Source organism: Cyclopterus lumpus, chromosome 6 (assembly GCF_009769545.1).
Source record: "Cyclopterus lumpus isolate fCycLum1 chromosome 6, fCycLum1.pri, whole genome shotgun sequence".
Taxonomy (NCBI): Eukaryota; Metazoa; Chordata; class Actinopteri; order Perciformes; family Cyclopteridae; genus Cyclopterus; species Cyclopterus lumpus.
Window position 1 is genome coordinate 22,504,784 of NC_046971.1, and position 17,384 is coordinate 22,522,167.

General features: G+C 45.4%; 1 protein-coding gene across 1 annotated transcript in view; it reads right to left on the bottom strand.

Annotated features, from left to right (window-relative positions):
* The window catches only part of kiaa1549la (KIAA1549-like a), a 78,672-nt gene that overhangs the window by 40,999 nt on the left and 20,289 nt on the right, over positions 1–17,384 (bottom strand). The window contains exons 2-4 of the mRNA XM_034535509.1: positions 6,336–6,977; positions 3,476–4,315; positions 2,839–2,954 (exon numbers count right to left, since the gene is read on the bottom strand). Of these exons, the coding sequence (XP_034391400.1) occupies positions 2,839–2,954; positions 3,476–4,315; positions 6,336–6,977 (1,598 nt within the window). The remainder of the gene's footprint in view (positions 1–2,838; positions 2,955–3,475; positions 4,316–6,335; positions 6,978–17,384) is intronic.

Sequence of the window (17,384 nt, forward strand, 5' to 3'; positions counted from 1 at the left end):
CCGCTGCATGCTAATTTCATGCTGTTTGGCGATCCCCACCGCTGCTGAAGAGCAATATTTGCCCATCAACAATGCCTCAAAACACTGCCTGCATATCGTGGCTTTTTCTTTTCTCTGAACATACAATAAATATCTAATGGAGGGGATAAGAACTAAGGAGAGTGAGTGTGTGTGAGTGTATGTGTGTGTGTGTGTGTGTGTGTGTGTGTGTGTGTGTGTGTGTGTGTGTGTGTGTGCGTGTGTGTGTGTGTGTGTGTGTGCGTGCGCATGTGTGTGCGCATGTGTGTGTCGCAGGGGGTAGATGAAAGTGGATGGGAGCTTAGAGACACTGAGTCACTCTCGGTGCAGGCTCACAAACAACTGGATAAAAATAGAAAAAGCAGGCGGATGATAAAGACAGAAGAACAGACAGCGACACGGGGGAGAGAGAGAGAGAGAGAGAAAGAGAGAGAGAGAGGGGGGCAGGTGGACAGACAGAGAGGCGGGCTGGCACAAATAGACAGGCGAGACAGACAGGTTGGCAGAAAATCAATCGACTTAAACCAAGAGAGTGATCCGACCTGATCTGATCCAGGAGTTTAGGGGGGGTGAGCAAAACACTATTTAACAGGTTATTTCTATTCAGACTAAAAACGCTGTCTGCATTAGTCACCCATTCATTTTCCTTACGAGGAGAAAAATTAACCCCAAAAAATATACTGTGAGATATTGTGAAGTGATGACAAACTCAACAGGAGGTCTGCACAGGCGGAGGGCCAACACTGTGGCAAAACTACAATGTAAAGATTAATTTATGAGATGGGAAAGCACTTTTTCTCAGCATAATAAAGCAGACAGACTCTTGATGTCATCTAAAGCTCATCAAGAACTTACAGTCGGGGGTGAGTACATCGAATGCAAAGGTAAAATGTGTGTATTATCAGCACTAGACCTAATGGAGGGCCTATGAGCCCTCCTTTACTAGCCACTGACCTGTGTTTAGTAGCCAATGACCAGTATTTACAAGCCTCTGACTATTTATTAGCCACAGATCTGTGTTCACTATCCGTAGACCTGTGTTCACTAGCCACTGACCTGTATTTACTAGCCACAGCTCTGTGTTCACTATCCGTAGACCTGTGTTCACTAGCCACTGACCTGTATTTACTAGCCACAGCTCTATGTTCACTATCCGTAGACCTGTGTTCACTAGCCACTGACCTGTATTTACTAGCCACAGCTCTGTGTTCACTATCCGTAGACCTGTGTTCACTAGCCACTGACCTGTATTTACTAGCCACAGCTCTGTGTTCACTATCCGTAGACCTGTGTTCACTAGCCACTGACCTGTATTTACTAGCCACAGCTCTATGTTCACTATCCGTAGACCTGTGTTCACTAGCCACTGACCTGTATTTACTAGCCACAGCTCTGTGTTCACTATCCGTAGACCTGTGTTCACTAGCCACTGACCTGTATTTACTAGCCACAGCTCTGTGTTCACTATCCGTAGACCTGTGTTCACTAGCCACTGACCTGTATTTACTAGCCACAGCTCTATGTTCACTATCCGTAGACCTGTGTTCACTAGCCACTGACCTGTATTTACTAGCCACAGCTCTGTGTTCACTATCCGTAGACCTGTGTTCACTAGCCACTGACCTGTATTTACTAGCCACAGCTCTGTGTTCACTATCCGTAGACCTGTGTTCACTAGCCACTGACCTGTATTTACTAGCCACAGCTCTGTGTTCACTATCCGTAGACCTGTGTTCACTAGCCACTGACCTGTATTTACTAGCCACAGCTCTGTGTTCACTATCCGTAGACCTGTGTTCACTAGCCACTGACCTGTATTTACTAGCCACAGCTCTGTGTTCACTATCCGTAGACCTGTGTTCACTAGCCACTGACCTGTATTTACTAGCCACAGCTCTGTGTTCACTATCCGTAGACCTGTGTTCACTAGCCACTGACCTGTATTTACTAGCCACAGCTCTGTGTTCACTATCCGTAGACCTGTGTTCACTAGCCACAGCTCTGTGTTTACTATCCGTAGACCTGTGTTCACTAGCCACTGACCTGTGTTTAGTTGCCATTGACCTGTGCCTACTAGCTACTGACCTGCAGTCACTAACTTGTGGTTAAAGCTTGGGTAGTTTTGGGTTTTTTTTCTGGCATTATTGGGCCAAAATTCCATAATAACCTTTCATCATATAGCATATTGTTATTCAAGTGGTACCACATAATGGCTAAACTATTAGAGATGGAGAGAAAATATTGCCATTGCCAATGAGTATCCTTGTGTAGCTGTGAGCTCGCAGAAAGCTAAGCTATTACCAACATGTTGTCTCAACCCCTGAAACAGAACAGAACTAAATAGAGCCAACATAAATGTCAGAAGGACACTTGAATTACAATAAGCTGAATGACTTTTGGCCTGATGACGAGAAAAATAAAGTGCCTGACTTGTGTTTATTACCCACTTCCACTGATCTGTGTTAGGCGGCGTTGTTTACTACCCATTGAACTGTGATTACTGGCCCCTGTGACTGAAGCCATGTGTCCAATGTTTACCATCCATCGACCTGAATTTACTACCCATTAACCTGTGTTAACTAAACACTGACCTATGTTTATTAGCCTATGATGTGTAGTTACTGGCCACTGACCAGTGTACTACATATTTGAAGAAGCATGATTAATCTAATTATTATGATACAACTGCTTCTTATTATTGACTAATTTATGAGCTTTTTTATGAGCCAATGACGCTGTTTTTTTTCCAACTGCTAACTGGTCACTGAGCCACAGTTAGTACCTGTGGTTACTGTAGCTGAACCTGTGAGGCACACTGACCTGTGCATTGGCTGTGGAGTCATTCAGGGCTCTCTGCAGGGCGTGGCTCAGTCCTTTAGAGAGGTTCTGTTTCAGGATCAGATCCAGGCAGTTCCTACGCAGCTCAATGGACAGAACTGTAAAGGAAAACATTATCAAAATTGGAAGTCATTGACTGTGTTCATATTTGGCTTATTGACCTTTTGTGAAAAATCTCACTTTGACCCCAATTATTAAATAATAACATGGGAATAATATTTCCATAAAATAGGAGCTTGGACGTTGGCCTCTGATCACTTTGTAGCTGCTGCAGTAAAGAGTAAAGGCTTCAGTACTTCACAGTATCACAGCATCTCTGGTAAATGTAATAAAAGGCTACAGTCTCCAGCTTCCTATCGACAGAAGTGTTTATGCTTGAGGAATATCTGACTCTGCTTTTAGTTCTAATTCATTTCTGTGTATGTAATTACATCTTGGACATAAAAAGGTCTATATGAAATGGTATTTCACCTCTATTCATCATTACTTTGTGTCTTTTGGGGGGAAATGCTCTGATGTTTAAGCCATTCAACTCTTTCTCCCGACGACACAAACTATTAGAAAGATGGGCACACAATTACTCCACATTTACTGCAAGGATGATGTTTTAGTCTCGTACCAGTTCTGACCCAGAACTTCTCGGTCACGTTGCATGGTAGAGGACTTTCCTCTGCGCTGGTACTGGACGGAGGTTCAGTGGTCGTGGTGGGAGGCGGCGTGGTTACGATTGGGATGAAGACAGTGGTGGCCGGTGCCTTTGTTGTTGTGGTCGTAGTGGTGGTAGTAGTGGTGGTGGCAGCAGTAGTAGTAGTAGTAGTTGCAGGCGTAGTGGTTGTCGTAGTGGTGGGAAGCATAGTGGTGGTTGTGGTGGTGGTGGTGGTAGGGGGGGTGGTCGTCGGGGCGACCGTAGTAGTGGTGGTGGTGGTGGCAGGTGTGGTCGTGGTGGTGGTTGTGGGCTGAGTTGTAGCCGCCGTGGTCAGTTTGAGGCTTGTTGTTTGCCGGGCGGTTGTAGCAGCAGTTGTTGCATTTGGTGATGCTGTTACAGCGCTCCTAGTGGTCGCCACCTGTGTCGTCATCTCAGCGGCGGTCACGGTAAGAGTGGTCGTCGAGGGCGTCGTCGTGGTTATCGTCGTCAGCTGAAGGCCCTCATTGGTCACAGATTCCGGGCTCGAGGTTGGTGAAACTGTACCGGGCCCCGATGGTGTTTGTGCTCTCGTCGTGGTGGATAACGATAAAGTGGAGGTGGTGGGTGATAGAGACGTGTTTACGGTGGTGGTTAATGTGGTCGCGTGACGTGAGGTGTTTCTGGTGCGCACGGGCATGGTGGTGTTCCACTTGTGGGTGGAGAAAGGGCTGGTGACGTTGGCAGGGAGTGTGACGTCGTGGTCGCCCACTGTGGACAGGAGCGACTCGGGGACAGTGGGGAGATCCCAGGCTGGCAGGCTGCTCACCGACTCCTCTGCAGGGAGGGAAACAATAGGAAAATCAATGGTAATGTCAAGCGGTATTCTTCAGTGTACTTATCTGACATTTAATCCCTTATGAAGACCAAAACCAACAACGAATCGACCCTCAATATGAAACATCTGTGGAGCCTGACGCAGCTTATTCCACTGTGTTGCAGAGCAGCACTGTTGTCCAACACGATCAAAAACACAGCAATGAGTCACGCTGTTGCACTGGATGACTTCATTACCATGAACACACCGCCCCGCCGCCATGAACACTCACGAAACCAAACACGCAGCTGAAAATAGTCCCCAACAAATGCAGCATTTCCTTCCGTTTGAGTAACGTTTGCTACAAACTACAGCTGTTTTGGGAAACCAGTCAACCTGTTTTTAGAAACAAAATGAAGAACTAATGCGTTCGGAAAGTCAGAGCATGTTGAGTCGGTCGACCGAATTGTTGGTTTTGGTCTCCGGATTGCATTTATTGAAAATCATAAAAAGAAACATATCACAGACCTTGTCCTTCAACATATAGAACATGATACAATGTGACGGGTCTAACAACGAAGCTGGTACACAAGCAATAAGTTGTATTGCGTGAACTTAATAAACCCCAATACCCTGCTCCCATCTACACCTAGCTTAGACTCGGAAATCTGGATTCTATAAGAACTTCTTTTTAAGGTGCTAATGCATTCCAGATGCACACGAAGATCCATTTAACATTCACCCATCCTCAATTTTAAGTACATGAGATGAAGAACGCAGCAGTTCAAAAAGGCCCGTAGGAAATGGAAATCCAATTCTGATGTGTAAACGAGAGGAGCATTTTAATGTCAGGGGTTCATTTAATCCATCTAAATCGCCTCTACCGCGGCGAAATCAGACGCATGTCGATGAGAGGCGTGACGGGGGCTGCAGCGAGCAAGGGGGAGGAGATCAATCCTCTCAGGCTTCGAGACATCCACATCTCTTCTCTCACCCTCCCCGCCCATTGCCACACGAAGACGTGTGGTACTCCATGTGACGCTAGCATTTGTTTGCATCGGACGCCAAAATGACACAAAAAGTAATTACCTTGTTGCTGATGTTACCGCTACGGTGGTGATGGCGCAGCAGGAGGTGGGGGAGACATGGAGGTAGTGGAATGGGACGGGACATGGTGGTGAGGACGGCGAGGAGGGCAAAGATGAAGGTGACAACGTGATGACAAAATGATGATGATGATGATGATGATGATGATGATGATGATGAGGACGATGGTTGTTTAGGTGGCTATGATAATGGCGAAGGCTGAAAATAACATTGGGATGACAACGGTTATTGACGAAAACAACGGACTGCTCGCTAAGCCACACCCCCTTTTGCACTGTTGCAGCGCTGTCAAGCTTTTATTTCTCTCTGGAATATATTCAGTTTACAATTACATTACATTTAGTTCTACCATGAAAATTAGCCCCTGAAAGTGCGCCAGACAAATGATCAGACCATAAAGACAGAGTTCAGTGTTGGCAACACAAAACTAGCGACACAAAAGTAGCTTGCAGCGCTAGCTGTCAAGCAGGCGCTTACTCCAGTCCTGCTACAGCCACAGATATCGTAATGTGTCCTTTCACCCTTGATTGCCATCAGGATTTTTTTGAAGAAGATTAGCAACACTGGCTAATTATCCATGAAATTGTGCTAAAAGACTGAAGGCTAACGCTACATGTCCCAGGTAAAAACATTGCTCATTGCTCCTGTGTGCTCCTAATGATTAGGAATGAATGCCTTTCATCACTTTTGCTCTTGTCTTTTTGGGTTGAGAGAGACGGCGCCTCCACTCTCCTCTAACGCGCAGTGCAGCTCTAATTAGAGGCCCGTGTGCATCGTCTCTGCATGTGGAGAAATCAGAGCTTGACAGGCTGCTGCTGCTGCTGCTAAGCTACGGTTGATGTTCGGGGTGGGAGAGGTTTGGCGAACGATTACTGACAATATGAAAGTCATAGTTGAAATTGGGTTAAATGACAGAACAACCGTGCACCATACCCAAACTGGAGCTGTTATTGCTGCTGGAGGAGTTGCTGTTGGCGACGACCAGGGAGACGTTGTCTGGTCTCGCTGTCTGAGTGTCTCTTGTGTTGGCCGGAGAGGAGGAGGTGGAGGAGGGCAAAGAGGATGCCTTTGTTGTGGTTGAGGAGGAAGAGGAGGAAGAGGAGGAGGCCTTGGATGAGGATAAAGAGGTGCCTTTGGTCCAAGCAGCTTTAGACAGCAGCCCTAAAGGTTTTCTCTGCGCTGGTGCTGAGAGCTCCGCCGTCCCATTGGCGAGGGCCGATGAGAGGGCCGCCCGCTCTCTTTGGCCCTCGCCGCGCTGCCCCGGCCAGGCAACCGTGTCCCTGGGCACGCTTGGCATGCCTCCCCCCTCCGCCTCCACGGGACTCCATTCCGCCCCGACTTTAGCCCGGGTCTCCGCGAAGACGGCGCCATCTGCCCCCGCGCGCACCCCCGCTTTCGCTTGGGTCCAAACCGCTGCTCGGGCCATAGCGAAAAGGCTTCCCCCGGGCCAGCGTCTGGGTTCGCCGTCTTTGTCTTTCGCCCCAGCTGTGTCTCCAGTCAGGGGGATGGCTGAGAGGTTGGGGGCCGCCGCAGGGTCCACAGCCATGACAGCCCGTCCCAGTGACTCGTGGTGGCCTCCCTCAGCTGTAAAACATGAAGGGCAGAGAGATGGAGGAAGGGGTAGATGAGGGGAAAAGAAGAAATAGGGTTGAATAAGGAGTTCTGAGCAGTCTCATCTGTGCCACGGACCAGACAATGACTTCAGTCTCAGATCTTCAGCTACTCATCTATCATGTGGCCCTACACATAAGCACACACACACACACACACACACACACGGCTGGAGCCCTCAGTCGTCGTAATGCCACTGCGACTTTCCAACTGCCAGGAGATTTAAAAGGGATCTGCTCTCACACACTCATCATGACGGCATACACACTTCTAGCAAGTGCACACATGTGCATATTCTTCCTCTTTCTCTCCTCTGTGTCAGACACACAAACACAAACACACACTCACACTCACACACTTATCCAAAGGGATTAAATAAAAAACTGCGATGATGGAAAAATAGTAATAATGTCTAAAGTAGGTCAGTTATGTTTTAGAGGATAGAGCATAGGGAATTAATTTAGATGTTCCAGAGTGCATAAATTAGGACACACACACACACACCCTAATCAGCTGTGATTTTGCAGATACTAATCTAATCTGTTAGGTTAGCCATGCAAGCCCCATGGATGTATTATTCCTGGAGCATACTCAACCACTCGGACTCACAGCTCAGACCAATACGGATGAGACTGATATATATTTCACGAGGAAAGTTTGGTCAGAGTAATGCAAATAATGGCAGCTTTATCGATTGTTTTCTTTTTTCTTTTTCAATTTGACATCAAATGAGTCAGGTACATGGAAATGGAGGAGCAAAGAAGGCATCCAATCAAAGCCTTTAGCTTCAGCCTTCATCTCCATTCTGTGAACTGTCTTCATCTTCTGTGTGGCCTGAAGGTTTGGCAGCCTGAGCGAATACATTCGGTCTCAAAGGCACCTTGAAAAGATAAGGACAAAAAATAAGAAGAAGAAGAAGAAGAAACGCGTCTGACCGTCTGACTGGCCGACACGGTTTATCGCATCTGCCCATTTGCTCTGGAGCACAGAGGTTCCAGTTTCATCTGTTCTCAATGTAAAAAACGAAAGCTGGTATTTATTCTTTTTTTTTTTCCTATTGGATTTAAGCGCACACTCTTTCAGAATGGTTGAGTGTGCTCCCCCAAGTCTCCACGGAGGATTGGTTAATTAAAAGACTGATTCTGAGCGAGAGGGGCTTTACAGAAGCAGCTCTGGGCTTATCTGCTCCATATCCTCGGGACACCTGCTATGCAGCATTTTACCACCCCGCTTTTAACTACCACCACTGAGCAGTCCCCCCCCCCCCCCCCCCCCCTGCCGCCGCCGCCGCCGCATTGGGTGTCACATCACAACTGTCATCAAGAGAGGAAAGGAGTGTTGTCTATTTAAATGTCTGCCTTTATTTCCCTGGTCAGCGTTGTGCGTTCGTACCGGCATCCGCAGCTCCAGTCCTCAGTTTGAGGAAGCAGAAAACGACAAAGCTAGAACCGGCAGCGGCGCACCGCAGGGAGAGCACAGTTCAAACTTAACTGTCACATTTCCTTTTGCGGCAATTCATCACGACCTGAACCACGACAGCTTTTATCTGCACCTAGTGCTTCTTTGCTTGGTTGTAAACAGATGGTGATGCATAATAATTGCTGCTCACATGCATTTCATCAATTTTGGAAAATAAATATGCTTCAAGAAAGAGCGTCTGATATGCTGCAAACCCTGGACAACATGTGGACCTCTCTGTAATGTAACATCACTGTGTGTAATCAATGCATCAAAGGCCTCATGTACATGTCACATGTAGTTATAATCCTGCAGAGAGTTTTGATCCAATAATGCCGTTCCCCTCTCCGGGGAACAAACGTTTTTCTTGCGTCAGCATCGTTTCCAGCAGGAACCATTTTCAGCAAGAAAGACTACTTGCTTCCCATCAAGCGCCACAAATATGGTGGCGACTAGCTACAGAACGGAGGGGAGCATTCAGCAGCTGAAGAGTCAGATATTTCCCTCAGGAGTTGGTGGAGACCAAAAGCAGAGCTATAAGGAAGTGAATATTGGACTTTTCAGGCATAAAGAAACAAGACTCCAAAATGAATGCTCATGTGTCTGCTGGATGTGTAAATAGGCAATTGTTTGCTAACATTTATCGTAACATCTAAATGGTGATAGTGTGAGAACGTTCTGCTGCCTACAAGTGACCCCTTTAGAAACGTTTCTTCATTCAGAATATCTCACTATGAAGCAAGGAATCTCTGTGTGTGTGTGTTCTCGAGAATACACTTGGTGGGTGTATTGCGGGGGACCCCATGGAGTGCAGTGTCCAATTTGGACCAACATTACCACGCTTTAAATAAAAAAGGATGCCGATGGCGTTCTGTGCAGCGGTGGGGGCGGGGCTTCAGACTGAGTGGAGCATTTTTGTTTGCAGCGAGCCTTTCCAGGCAGCGGCTCATTGACGGCAGTTCACTTTTGCTGCTGGATGCTGTATCTGCTAACGATACGACTGAACTCTTCCTCACTTCTCGAAGAGATGAAACTTAATTGGTCTCCTTGCATTTCATTGATGCTCCGATTGAGCTTTTTAACTCACACTTTCTTGGATTTTGATCCAAGTATTATTTGTACAAACACTGTACTCGTGATTCTTAGGACCAGCATAAAACATTAGAAATAAAACTGGGTTGATAATGGGGCCCCTCATTCAATAGTCATTAGCTCTTTACGAAAATGAGCATGTGTGTGGAGAACTATTATTATCAATTTGTTTGAAGGGAGTAATAAAAAAGGATGAATGGATAAATGGAGGGATGAATGAATGTGTCGATTGGTGGAAGGACTGCTCCACATGCCTAGCAGGTTAGCAGTGTTTTGAGTGTTTTCTCCTCCGACAGCTAGCCACCTGCTCTGGCTGAGAGCAACATATGTGACTCCACCATTAGACCTCCGACAAAACGCTAGGAGAGAAGAACCTCCACTGAGAACAAATATGGACTGGATGGATGGATGGTTGGGGGAACACAAAGTGTGGATTAAAGATGGATGAATGTGGATCAGGGCAGTACTGACCTGCTTTATCTATTTGGACACAAACACACGCCGAGTTCTGTGTGTGAACACTCCGCTTATAGTAGATTATGAGAATTATTACATGGAAATGGTGGACAAAGCGCTGCTGGCCATTTACAAGGCTTTAGGCTAGTGTCATTTATTTGTATTGACCAATGTGCTCTGTCAGGTTGGCATTGTGCCCACTGGTGCCCTGCCAAATCTCTGTAAATGCCAACACAACCCTGTAAAGCCTTGCCAGGTCACTGCCAGATTTTGGACCATTCAGAATACTAATGCCCAGGGGCCTGTGATAATATAACGGTCAACGTCTATGGTCCATAGACATAGCTTTGCCCTGCTCGGTGCTGTGTAGTGTACGTATGTGCCAAGCAGAGTTGATCCATGCTGCCACCCCGACTGTGAGCAGGACAGGTGGTTAGGAAGTGTGAGAATGGTCCGTAGCCAGCTGGTCCTCAGCTCCGTGAAACTCAGTCAGGAGGGGGAGTCTGGTTGGCTGAATCTGCCAACTAGCCAACCGGTAGGCAAGTTTTCATTCTAGTAATCATCAAACAGGCCAAATATATACATATATAATACACGTCTTAATCTAGGTTTGTTACCAGACTGTCGAGTCTCTTTCACAAGATGTAGCTGCAGCCCAGAAGACGCATGATCCATAATAATGAAGACACTGTCGTTTCACCTCATTAGTCCAAGAAAGGTAGTGGTGCTGGCAGACATTGCTCCAGCCTCAGAGTGGTGAAGCTAAAAGAACACAGTGTGCCAAACAAAATGCACAAAGCTGAGCACACTAACAATGCTAAATAGTTTTTCACCATCCCATTCATAAAGTTATTGAGATGGTGTGAAAATAAGTGTACAGACTAGCGGCATCCTATTCCAAGATTTGGAGTTATTGAAAGTGTCAAACTTTCAGGATCTAAATTGCAGACAACTGGCACTATAGTTGAAAAGTGAAGCTCCACGTCTCATCTCAAAGCCACGCCAGGCGGCTTTGATATCAAGACTGATTTGAATTTTCCATTTCAATGTTGTACGTCCTGTGCTGCATGCGGTGTAAGAGTCTTTCACATGTCTCTCTCTCAGTTAGAATTGACACTTTTTATAAAAAATATATGTTATTTGTAAGATCTTTGGCCACACTAGCGGTATGGCTCTACGGGTGATTATGTTGATCAGCTGGTCAGAACTGAAATATCTTTGACAAATAATGGACTTTGAATTATGACCTGCAAGACTAACGGCATCTTTGACTCATGAGTGTTTTTATGCTAACACACCAAACTAAGATGTGAACCATGGTATACCAAATCAAATACCAGCATAACAAAAATAGATTTCATAAATACATTTCGTATCAGCAGTTGCACAAACGCCCAACGCCATGTGGGTAATTATTAGCATGTGAACTGGAAAAGGCTGCCTATACGTGTATGATTTAATATAGAGCTCATTTCCGAAAGGCGTTGGAAGATGGAGCAATAGGATTCTTTTTACAGTGCCAATGTGTTTAAATGACTATGTTTTACCTCAAAGAAAGCCTTTGTGGTTAGAGTGGGAGTTTCTGGAAGTCAAAGCGATGTAGTACGATACTCAGCGGGAGTAAGGATGGTCCCAAGCCAGTAGGCTTTGTCCAACAGTGGTGATGCTGTCCAACAGGATGGACATATAACCATTTCCTGGAACTATTCGGGGCATCCATCTGTCTGTGTGGAGGCAAGGGCAGGAAGCAATTTGGATCTATTGTCAAATGGATGGATGGCCAGGTAAACAGATCAATGGAGGATAATGAGAGGTCTACGTCTCTCTAGGATTTTGTGAGTTTTCATATTTGCCAACAGATTCCTGTGACCTGGACTGTTGCTCCGACAGCACCAAAGTGATCCATCTGTTTGTGTGAGAAAGAGCGGAGAGTATCCGTCAGGATGGATGAATGGAGTGTAACATCAAACCCTTAGTATTATACCGGAGTGTCTCTGACATTGTGTCTCTTTTAAAAATACTTTGATTTTGTTTAAATAGAGGTATTTTTCAGTAATATTTGTGATTGAGAACATTAAATGGTTCATTCATACATTGTCATATTCATGTAATGTGTTTATGTAACTTTGTAAATGCTGTTCATTCTGTACACATGACATCTATTGCTTCTGTCCATCCGGGGAGAGGGATCCTCCTCTGTTGCTCTCCTGAAGGTTTCTTCCCTTTTTTTCCCTGTGAAAGGTTATTTTTGGGGAGTTTTTCCTGACCCGATGTGAGGTCCTGGGACAGGGATGTCGTATGTGTACAGATTGTAAAGCCCTCTGAGGCAAATTTGTAATTTGTGATATTGGGCTATATAAAATAAACTGAATTGAAAAAAAATAATTAACATTGCAGCATTCAATTCATGCTGAAACCCGACTCTACCTTTTAGGATTCTTCCACTCATCATCCTCTACTTGACGGCATTTCTCTTGGGGCGTCGCTTGGGAGCTGCTTTGAACTTGCCATGGCACTTGGTCTGATGTGGCCCGGACTTGATATTAGAAAGCCTGATGTCAGACTCTGGCCTCACGTTGAGCTCGGTGGAACGCAAATGCAGAACAAACACTTTGTATGCCGCTAACATTACAATGTGTGTGCTTTTATCTCTGGGACGTACTGTCCAGATAACTCCTAACAATAAAATAGAGGCTGTCCTCCCCCCAAAAAAACAAACCATAGGTGATTTGTAAGTAGCTTATTATTACCCATATACCCAGGAGGAGACTTCTAGTGGACGTTGGAATTATGACAGGAGCAAAGGAGTCTGGTGACGTTGGCTGGTATAGAGAGCCGAAAGAGAGCGGAAAGTTCCCTACTTGCTGTTGTCTACATTGTATGACCAGGAGGCAACCTCCCCTTCTGCCGAGTGAAGCCAATGCGGAAGTAACTTAAACTTGCATTCTCTCTCATGACCATCAGGGGTCGACTCCTCCGGTTGTATAGAAGTCTATGAGAAGATGACTCTACTTCTCTCGTGATTTATTCCCTCAGTACCTCCTTCTGTTTTATGGATTGTGGAGGTCCATTCATACATTCTGTCATATTCATGTAATGTGTTTATGTAACTTTGTAAATGCTGTTCATTCTGTACACATGACATCTACTGCTTCTGTCCATCCGGGGAGAGGGAACCTCCTCTGTTGCTCTCCTGAAGGTTTCTTCCCTTTTTTCTATTTCTTGGGAGTTTTTCCTGATCCGATGTGAGGTCAAAGGTCAGGGATGTCGTATGTGTACAGATTGTGAAGCCCTCTGAGACTTGGGCTATATAAAATAAACTGAATTGAATTAAACATGAGTTAATGGTCTCAATCTCTATTTTAAAGTATTCTTCAATACAGCATGATGTTCATTTAGTAAATGATGCTCCATTTAGAGTCAAACAGACCATAAAGCAGGGAATGCTTTAGGGCGGGTTTACTGTGATTGACAGATAGCTGCCACTACTAGAGTTGTATATGCCAAGATGGCAAAGCTCGAGACTTCATAACGGCAGTCCACAAACAATGGGTGACGTCACGATGACTACGTTCACTTCATATACACAGTCTATGGTCCATTTCAGTAAATATCACAATATAAAGGTGCATTTTTTGTGTAAAAAGTAAAAACGTCGGAAGGCAGTACTACGACTCAGACTGCCCATCTTCTAAGAGGTTACATCTCCACCCTGATCTCAAACGCACAGCTGATGTTTGTTTACATGCTTGCTGTTTGGATATGGAGTCCTGATACGGTTGTTGTTGAACTATGACTCATTTATAAAATGAACTTTACCTCACGTTGAAGTTGGGGAAACAACCTGTTTGTGGTTTACGTTCAAAGTTACAGAATTTAATGAACATTTCCTTTGAGCTCAACTTAATGCCCAACAGGCCTGACAAGAATAGAAATGAAAAATAGTATGTTCATTTGCATAAATATTACTGACACGGAGGGGAATGTTTCTGAATAATTGAGAAAGTGAAGCTTGCAATCTTTAAAACTCATTCAGTTTTCAAAGGTAATCAATCAATTAATCCTAGCAGCTCCTGTACGTGAGATTGAGTTTGAGTGTGTGAGTGGGTGGTATGTGTGTGCGTGTGTGTGTGCGTGTGTGTGTGTGTATTGTGTGTGTGTGTGTGTGTGCGCGTGGTTTTTTGGACTAGCATGAGGGGGGTGGTGGAACACAAAAAGTCACAGAATGTCAAGCCGAAATGCCCTTTTTCAGCTGTTTAAATTAGACATTCTGGGCGTTTGGGTCAACTAGTGCCCGAACATAGAAGAATTTGCTGTGTCATGCTCTGTGTGCAGTTTGTACCGATACCTCACAGGACATTTGCCAGGCGCGCATAAAAATGAGGGATGATCGCTCCTTCTTTTGCCTCTCTAGCTTCGGACATGTTTTATGCAGTTAACGAAATAAGAATCCGGGCGCTTTTCGAACCATTCATGTCCTTTGAGACGCTGACAGTGTAACAACACTCCTCCCAATCAAAGAGGAAGAGAAGAAAAGAGGCATCATTTCCATCTCATACACACATCCAGTTGCACAAAACATACTCAATATTAAGACGTAAACCTCATGCACTTATTCTATGACAAGAAACAACGCAGAGATGCATGCTCCTGCTGCTGGCTCTCCACCGTCCTCCGCGGGGATGCTGTCACCGGGGCAACCGTCGCCGCGGACAGCGGGAGAAAAGGGGAAGCAGCGTGTGTCTGCTGGATGCAGTTTCATCAGTGACCTGCATTTGCACAGCTTATCATAAGAGGCGGCGGCGTTCAGACATTATTTTTAATGGCGGGATGTAAACGCATATGAGGGCTTAACACACTGTGGCAACAGCACAGAGATAAACAGGGCCCATAAATTGTTTATTAATCCGTCATAATAAAATGATGATCGCTGAGGGATTGTGAGCGTGAGTTGACTAGGAGACTCAACAGAAACACAAAAAGAGAATAATTGATTATGTTGTAGCTATAGAATTCATGAGTGGGGTCAGTGGTGATGAAAACAAAAGTAATACGAGTTCAGCTGTAAAATATTGAGTATGTTTTTTATATATTTTAAATATTTAGACCTCTGGCTGCTGTATTTCAAATGCCTCTTACACTCTTTCATGTGAGAGGCCAGTTGGCCAGCTACTGAGCGACCCGCATCAAAATAAAATACCTCCATGTTATGAATAGCAAGCCATCATCACACACACAGAGTTCCTAGAGATTCAGACACGTCGACGTGAGAGAATCTTAAATATTCACAGGCGGTTTTCACCATTTTCGCCGCCCTGAGGTGTGGACTTTAAAGACAGCATAAGGAGAGGTGGTACAATATATGACAAGATTAAGTGAGAAGAAAGGAAGAATAACCTGACCTGCTATGAATTAATAAATGCGACACCCGGACACAAACTGCAGTCAAAGTGATTCAGGTGTATTTAAGGTGCGACAGCACCGTTGGTGGTCCAAATAAGCACTTTTGTGTCAAACAGCCGGTGGCAAATTATCATTACACTGCATTTGGCAAGTTGGCAGAAAAGCAATAATAAATTGGCCCTGTAGGCTGCTTAAAAACGTCCAGGTGTCAGTAAGCAAACTAATGCGGGGCGGTCTGTTGGGATATGTATTATTGCTCGGTTGGTATCTAGCTGCCTGGCAGACGGCCTCTGGACTGCTTTGCTTCTTATCAGGCAGTGAGTGTCTGGCAATATGGAGGCCGCCTGGCTGTGCTACCTGCTCCTGAGGCTTTAACATGCCGTCCTGGTGCCCATTAGACTGTGCCCATCAGGAACCTGTAGTTACTCGGTTAGTTAGTGTGTTCATCACCAGTATGTTGGCTCACCGCGGAGAGACGAGGACACTTGTTGCTGATGGCATCAAGAAGGCTGGTATTCATGTTTCATTTTCTTGTTCAGGATTCATATCCGCAACGAATGTCCAACGAATTGCTTTACCATTGTGTCTCGAGATCTTTTCCCAAGATCTTTTTTTTTGCTCCAGAGAATTATTCAAGGAGTGTTTCACAAAAAGTCAAGGTTTAGTTAGTGAAAGCGAGACTAGCGAGACGGCCGCCGCTGCGGCCACAAGTTGTCATTATAGGATAATTGAGACTTGAATTTTCCGGAATTCTCTTTAGTTACTTGCTAAAGCTGAATCAAGCGGCAACCTCCGGTTCCGCTGAATAAAGCCAATGCTAAAGTTCCTTAAACCTCCATTCGCTCTACTGACCAGCAGGGGGCGACTCCTCTGGTTGTATAGAAGTCTGGTTATATAGAAGTCTATGAGAAAAGGACCATACTTCTCTCATGATTTCTTCAATACAGCATGATGTTCATTTAATACATTATGATCCATTTAGAGTCAAATAGACCATAAAGCAAGGTATACTTTAGGGCGGGGCTTACTGTAATTGACAGGTCGAAGCTGCAGTGACTCACTATCTCGTGGTACAAGACATGTTGGGGTCAGAGGCTAGCTGGGTTAGCATTCTCATTTACGTAGATTTCTCTGCGACGCATTGCACCTCAATGTGAGAATTACGGTGGTGTAGTGGCTAGCACTGTCGCCTCACAGCAAGAGGGCCGTGGGTTCGATTCCCGGTCGGAGCGGTCCTTCTGTGTGGAGTTTGCATGTTCTCCCCGTGGCAGCGTGGGTTCTCTCCGGGCTCTCCGGCTTCCTCCCACAGTCCAAAGACATGCTGCAGGTTAATTGATCTCTAAATTGCCCATAGGTGTGAATGTGAGAGTGAATGGTTGTATGTCCCTACATGTGCCCTCGATGGACTGGCGGCCTGTCCAGGGTGTCCCCTGCCTTCGCCCTATGTCAGCTGGGATAGGCTCCAGCGCCCCCACGACCCTAATGAGGATAAGCGGTATTGAAAATGGATGGATGGATGGATGGATGGATGGATTATTATCATGTGTGAAGAACTTCAACCTTCTCAGTCAAAGTGTCACAATATTAGATCGGTCTAAAGAATGCTACGCCAGTAATAGAAAATTAGGACAAACTGATTTAAATTGTTGTAATAGATTTTGTCTCAAATAGACGATGATAAACGATGCACAAAACACGAAACTGGAGTAGCGGAGAACAACTTTAATGTCTAGGATGTTTGATGATTCATGTTTTGCACACATTTTTACCGACGGAGAACCTGAGAACGACACAAGCACACAATAACATCAGTGAGGCAATAGTTATGCAGCCGTGCAACAATTAAGACTAAACACACACACACACACACACACAGGCAGGCAGAAGGCAGCGCGGTGCCTCATCTGTGCTGCTCTGTCGCTGGGTGACTGGCTGGACACAGTCATGTGCCAGCTCCGGGGC